This window comes from Eurypyga helias, unplaced genomic scaffold (assembly GCF_000690775.1).
Source record: "Eurypyga helias isolate BGI_N326 unplaced genomic scaffold, ASM69077v1 scaffold11145, whole genome shotgun sequence".
In the NCBI taxonomy this organism is placed as follows: Eukaryota; Metazoa; Chordata; class Aves; order Eurypygiformes; family Eurypygidae; genus Eurypyga; species Eurypyga helias.
The window spans coordinates 145,929-153,428 of record NW_010249692.1 but is presented as its reverse complement, the minus strand read 5'-3'; the positions used below and the strand labels follow the sequence as shown (position 1 = coordinate 153,428).

At 38.6% G+C, this 7,500-nt stretch overlaps 1 protein-coding gene across 1 annotated transcript in view; it reads left to right on the top strand.

Moving 5' to 3' along the window:
• The window catches only part of HHIP (hedgehog interacting protein), a 68,998-nt gene that overhangs the window by 3,697 nt on the left and 57,801 nt on the right, over positions 1-7,500 (top strand). The window contains exons 3-4 of the mRNA XM_010151462.1: positions 954-1,074; positions 2,696-2,891. Coding sequence (XP_010149764.1) covers positions 954-1,074; positions 2,696-2,891 — 317 coding nt within the window. The remainder of the gene's footprint in view (positions 1-953; positions 1,075-2,695; positions 2,892-7,500) is intronic.

The following is a 7,500-nucleotide window of genomic DNA, read 5'->3' as shown; positions in this document are numbered from 1 at the left end:
TTCAATAAACACACTGAATATTTACCTAGCAGTACCTCGTGTTTACTTGTACTTCTAAACACACCATCATACTGCTACCACAAGAAAGCCTACTTCCCGAGATCAACTCCCTGATGAAAACATCCGAGACTTTCGCAAAGCAGGTGCTATTACTGAACGTAGGCAAGTACTTGGAAGAGTCTGTAGCCATCGTCCAGTTTCCTTTGGTGGAAACAGCAAAACAGGTCATTTCATCCTTACTTTAAGACAGCTCCCAGTTTCTTGGTGATATAATGTTCTTAAAAAGTAGCATTTAGGGATAGTGCTTTTGATCACCCCCCGTTGGCTTCAGACTTCGCTCTATTTGGCAGACAGTGGCTCAACTGCATTATACAGGCAACTTCCCATCAGAACCACAGCAACGCAAAGTACCAAGGTCAGGGTGCCATCATCCCTTAAGGAAGTCCAGCTAATGTGGGATTACTGCGAGCATATAAAGTCTGTTCACTACTACCTGGATTGCAATCCCAGCCAGTATTAAATCAAGTTCAAAGTTTTAGTTGGTATGTACTTTGGTTATAGTTTACTGTAGTTAGCGCTATATTTAGTTCTTGTCCTCCCAGACATTTTCCCCCAGATCTACCATATCTAGATCAACATCTGAGACTCAAGAAAGAAGGCTAAGGTTAACAGTTCTGCTGCTACGGCCAAACGAGCAATCTAGGAAAAAGAATCTAAACTTTTTCAGGAGAGAAGAGGCTGCGGCTGTGGAAAGAATTCCCCAAAGAATTCAGGGCCAATGCAAACCTTCTGCCATACGTGCAACCTGCGATTAATTGATTACTGTCTTCAAGGTTTAAAAAATTACAAACCCTTTCCAAAAGAAGATGTGAGACAATCATATTCCCAAGAAGGGTCCTAGGAAAGATAATAAACCATACACGGCAGGTATTAGTCACTTCACTTAATTGCAGGTGCTATGAAACTGAGGATAGTCTGAGAACAGATAGTCTAAAGAAGAGAACATTTAATTCATTTAACAATCCTGGCAAATCTGGAGGAATTCTTTCTGAAGCCAATGGCAGCTCTTCCAAAGTAAGGGCAGAAGCCAAATGGTGTTCTTCTACTCAGTGGTCCAACCTAGGCCACTAACTTTAGTACACATTTCAGATGGCCTTTTGGCAATGTATGTGTAGTAAGACTAAACTTTCCTGGGAAGTTTGTCTTCTAAATTAAGGTTCCGTTAAATAGGATTTTGTGTACCTGTACAGGCCATGTATTGTGTAATATTTTGAAGATGCATCTGTTTTAAAAAATGGAGAGTGCATTCCTCTCAAGTGTTTGAGGTTTATGTAATTACAATCCGTAAATAAAATGTTGACTTCAGAACTCTGTTATCAAAGTACTGCATTTTAGAAGACAGCTGGCCTATGAGACAGCATCCTCAAACCTATCATGAGTCTTTATGCACTGAATAACTTATTTTATCAAAAGTAGCTTAGTGCCCTTCAGTGCTATGTTGCACGTGAATGACCTTGGAAAATCCTTCCACAAAACCCAGAGATACGAACTACAGCAAAAATGTGTTGCTATTTTTAAATGCACTATTTACAAATATTTACAAGTTTTACAGAATACAAATATTTACCGCATTAATGTTTCTCAATATGTGTCTTACAGTCTTTGTTTATAACTGCATTAAACAAATAGCAGAAAGAACCTGAGCTTTGTTTTTGGACTGGGTCAGAGTCAGCACAGTGTTCTCAACTGAGAACACATTTCCCACTACCCACCATTGGGATGAACGATCAAAAAAACAGTCCATGTGGTTAACGATAGATTAACAAAGTGCACTGCATTCAAAGACTAATAAAGATGACTATGCTGTTTTCCATTATTTTTCACGATTTGATGACATTACGCTCCTTAGACTCCTGTGTTTACTTAAACACATCATCACTCGTGGTTTTGTGCTTCTTTAAGTACTATGCATAACATGCTCTTTTTTATGACGAAGTTACAGCTTCAGTATTGAGACAAGAAGTTACGAACAAATTCTACTTTTTCACTTATAAAAAGAAAGGTCTGCACAGAGGACAGCTTTTCCCACCTCCCAGTAGTTGGCAATAGAGAGAGCAAGCAGCAGAGCAGCATTTAAAGCATGAGAAGTCCAGGGCACCTGCTGAGATTCCACAGCAGTCATTTCAGTAGCCACACTGCAGTATCATTCCATATACCTATTCAACAGATACCTGGATATGGTTTTTCTGATGTGTTTTGATGGTAGAGTTTTAATTTTTTGTCTCTAAATACTTGAATGGGTCACCTTACAAGTTCGTTCTTCAAGTATTTCTCATAAGAGGTGTGGGTAGAAGGCCTGCTGCTGCAGCTCCTCCTTATATAACTGATCCCTCTAGTTCAGAGATTGCCTCTGTGATTAAGAGCTTGAGGGCATGCATCCACAAAATGAGTACTATTATTATTATCTGAGAAAGGGAAGCAAGCGCTTAAAATTTCACTGTGCTAACGACATACTGCACATTTCTTATTAATGAATTTCGGACTTCCGGAATGGTGACATGAAACATGATGCATTTATACTAACCGTATCGGTTCCGCTAGCATTATTTATTCCATTAGATCATGCGGTCTATTTTGTGTCAGACGGGGAAACAGGTCATATGTTTATTTGTCTCTCTCTGTTTGTGGCTTGCAGATACTTTCTGTTACCAACAACACAGAATGTGCGAAGCTACTGGAGGAAATCAAATGTGCACACTGCTCACCTCATGCTCAGAACCTTTTCCACTCACCTGAGAAAGGGGAAACACCTGAAAGAGAACTAACTCTTCCCTACCTGTGCAAAGACTATTGTAAAGAATTCTATTATACTTGCAGAGGTCACATACCAGGTAAAATCTATAACAAAATACGGGGGGTGAAGGATGTCTGTTTTGAAATGTTGATATTTCCTGAGCAGTTATAGATCCAGCTCTTCACTAGGTAAAATCCCCATTGATATCCAGGGGATATTGCCCAAGCAAAGACAGAATATCTCAGGGTCTTCGCAGCAGATCTTATGTAGTAAGCTAAATATTTTGAGTGCTTTCTTGCCACCCTCCCATCAAACTCTCCATGAAACACAGGACTGTGTGTTGTCAAAGGCACCTGAAAATATAACCTTTGCTGAAATATTGGTGCGTTCATTTAAATCATGTAAAGAAGCAGTTGGCCATCCAAAAGGCTATTCTAAATGATAGACAGCTTTAAAATGCAATAAATAAAGGATGCTGGCTGTTTGCTGTAGACTGATGAGTAAAGTGTTTTCTTCTGCTTTTGTTACCCTAGAAACTGATGGTTTTTCCACAGGGTTTAAAGCCCATTGAAACCAAAGGGAGCTATTTGATAGACTTCTGTGATCTCTGAATCACTTCCAACATGCTGTTGACAACCAAATTCTTAACTAACCTAACACTTCCTCACTGTAGTCAGTAGAGTTATCTGGACGTAACCAAAACCAGAATTTGACCTGTGTTGTCTAAGGCAGTCACCAAATTTGTGCAATCACTTGTAACTGTATCAACAAAATAACCACAGAAGACAGTTCTTTTAGAAATACTGCCTTAATACACTATTATATTAAATAACAACTTTGGTATTCTCAATAGTAAATTATTTATATGTTTGAGACTGTCATTTTCAAACTATGCTTTTTTCCCTGTCCAAACACTACTTACTTATAAATAATGCCACACAGGAGAAAATAATTAAACTGGTTACGAATTTGTTTTTTACTAGCAACACAGAAAAAAGAGTTGATATGAAAAACGAATTTGTGAGTAGTCATTTTGACATATGAACGCAGCTTTGTAATATAATATTAACATATTTGAGTAAAGGGGATAGTTCAAGTGGATGAGATTTGGAGGAGGGGTTTTTAATTGCATGTGTACAGTGTGTATGTGTTTTCTCTGAAATCACGAGTGCAGAGATTTTTCCCAGCGTTCTTTTATTGACTTGAGAAAACATTTTGAATTGACTTACTTTTTCCCTTTACTGTGGTTTAACATGTACCTCAACCCATTCAAATATGAAAATATTATTATTGTCTTTATAAACTAAGAGATGTTTCTAAGGCTTTCTTAAACCAGCTGTTTCTTGCTCTTTATCACATTCCCCAAAGCGAAGCAGAATAGTCCCAGCGTTCTTTTATTGACTTGAGAAAACATTTTGAATTGACTTACTTTTTCCCTTTACTGTGGTTTAACATGTACCTCAACCCATTCAAATATGAAAATATTATTATTGTCTTTATAAACTAAGAGATGTTTCTAAGGCTTTCTTAAACCAGCTGTTTCTTGCTCTTTATCACATTCCCCAAAGCGAAGCAGAATAGATCACAGTTGCCAAGACTGCCTGCTGCTGAACAGCGATAACAGATTAGATATTCTAAATGTTTGGTCCATATAAGAAGTCAGCACAAAGACTTTTTTTTCACATCAGTCTGTAGCTAGTGCAGATGATTAGCATATTCTGCGGAGCAAGTTGTTCATAGCTGTTTTGTGAAATTCTGTGTTTCTGAGGAAACAATTTGTTTAATTGGAAAAAGCGAAAAGAGCGAAAAGAGAGAAAGAAGGAGGAGGCCGAGGGAGGGAGAGAGAACGAGAAAGGGCCGAGCAGCACAGGAGCTACAGCCACAGGAACCTTACTCCTCAGATCAACATATGTGGTGACGAATGACAAATTTATTTTTCTACAAAGTTTGTGTATATGTAAAACTGCTGAAGTGCATCAAGATGTCAAGTGCTTTTTGACCACCCAGGTTGCCTTGAAAGATAACCAGATGAAAGCATAACTTTAGCACTGGACAGAGCACTGTGCTTTGCAGGAAAAGAGCTTACATACTTTAGCGCCAGTTAAAATAGGATTTTTCCTACATCAATCAGATGCTAATAAGCATTCTAAATACTTGTTCTGAAAGTGGGTTGTACTAACAAAAAGTTGTTGCAAACCTACAGGCACCAACTGGGTTAATTTGGTGACTTGACTGGTAAATATAGTTGTTGATACCTATACTAGGATTTCCTGAAGGTATTAATTAATTAAGATTCAGGTCCCTCTTTTTGAGAAGATGGCCTGTAGGATTTTAGTAGAGTTAGTAGTTTTACACATTCAAAATACAAACAATTAAAATAACAGCTCATTTGGGTTTTCTATTTTACTTGTGAGACCCCTATATCCACAATAATATTTATTGCAAAAGGAAGAAAAAAACGGAAAGTGTGGAAGCTATGTTTTCAGCTTAGCCTGGAGGATTAAACAGAGTTGGAAATTAACAGGCCCCCAAACCGAAGGTCTCTGGCAATGATTCACTGGGCATTTGTTAAAAAGTCAAATAATTACTCTTCCTCCTTTACAGAGTGCTAATTGTTTCTGAACACCAATACAAAGGAGTTTTAGGAACTTGCTGACTGCAAAAATAATTTTATCCCTTAAGTCCTTCACAAATGAGAAATATTATTAGCAATTTAAGATAGGAAGCATCTTTTCTGGAACTGAATTTTTTGCAGTATATATTAACTGAGAAGCCCAAGAAATTATAAATCAGTTTTCTTCATGAGTTAGCTCCCGAAATTTATTTATTGTTCTGTTGCTTTTTGCAAAGATGAAAGCTGTAGCAGATCCTTGGTTAACTCTTTTGAAGACGGCAGTTTTCCCACCAGTTATGACTATGCCGGAACTTCCATTGACTTCTTTAGGAATATCCAAAAAGAAGTGGACCCAATTCTTTATTCAAATAGAATAATAACAATAGCTGTTAGGAGTGTGGGGGTATGTAATGCAGGAGGGTGTAATGTTTCACAAAGTCTATGAGATTAGAACTTCACTGCTTCGTCCAGGTGACCGTTAACATTTCTCATCTAATCTTAAAGTAAGCCTCAGTTTAAGCGACTAGTGATGAAGACATTGGAGTTGAGTGACTTAATGAAGCATCTCTGATCAATCTGAATTTTAAGTTTTTTGAGGTCATAAAAGAAGGCTGTCTAATATGTATTATTAGCATAGCTAGTAAAGAAAGGCAGGTCTGGTTCTCCCTTTAGGCATGAGCAGAAACTTGATCTGTGCCACTGGAAGTGACATGTTGTAAGGAACAAACCTGTGCCACAGCCACGGTGCGTTCTGCCATCCAAGAACATTGGACAGATTTTGAACTATGTGCACTCCAGTATTTTCATTGAAGAAATGGTTTCCAGATGATTGGTGAATTCAGATCCAGGCCCAGATCTGGATCCAGGCATTACCAGAACAGATGCTTGATACGAATTTTTTAACTCCAAACAGGGGCAGCCCAGCCCAAAACGCTGGAAATTGAAGAAATTCTGCAATCCGTAACAATTTGAGAAGTTCTAAGATAGTCAGCTGAGTCACAGCGAACATAGTCAACCTGCAGAAACATAGTGGCTCATAATGTTGCTACTGCTAACAAAAGCATCAAGGGGATAATCCCTGGCACTGCCAGTGTACAAGTATGTGCCATGTGTGAGCACGAGAAGAGGGACGCTAGTCACTTCTAAACCAGTAGGAAAAGATGAGAGTTACCGCTGAACTTAATACATTTTGAAACAATCGGTCTGGAATCACCTCTTTGATTCAGTTTTCATGGAGGGTTGAGGAGAGGAGAATGTGGGGTTTGTGAATCAATTCACATCTAGCTGTCAAAAGTGCAAATCAAAAAAAAAAAAGAGGAAAACGTTTCTTTTACACAATGTGGTAGTGTGTGCTCAAGGTCGTAGCAGGAATAGGCAGGTGAGCCTGATTTCCAGATGCTCCTTAAGCCAGTGTAGGTGTACTCCTATGAGTGGATGATATTCAGTCCTGTGTGCAGTGCAAACAAGGAAGGGAGGGAATAGGAACTTCATTTCCTGTAAAGCCCGGGACAAATGCTACCAAGACACTTGAGTTGTGTATCAAAGAGAAGAGGCAAGGGGATGGGTACACAGGGAATGCAGCAAAGTGGAATTTGGTGAAGGTAAAATAGGAAGGAAGATACAGCGTGAGGAGTAACCACCTGCAAACCCAAGTGGAGAGAGGAGGTAAGAGCAGTTCCCTTTGAAAAGGCTTGTAATCCTGCAATTTATTCCCACAGATTTTTTAGAAAGGCAAACACAGAAAGCCTTCACTGTAATTGCCTAAACTGAAAAGTCTGTTGTTTGATTCTTGTTTGCAAGACAGAACATTTTAAAAGGATAGAAATGCAAGCCTGTGCAAAATCTGACATGTACAACACTTAAACATTATGTTTAATCTTCCTTTGTGATTTGAGTTTCCTTTGTTAATGCGGGCACTGCTCTGTCAACACATACACAGCTGGTAGGAAATCTGTAATTATGTGTAGGGGCCTTTTAAAAGAAGGTAGTAAGTACAGAAATTCACACAGGACCAAATGTTGCAGTCCTTATTAGGCATAGTTCTTGTAAAGGACAGTGACAGAGCTGTATTTGAATAAACTCAGACTGAGCA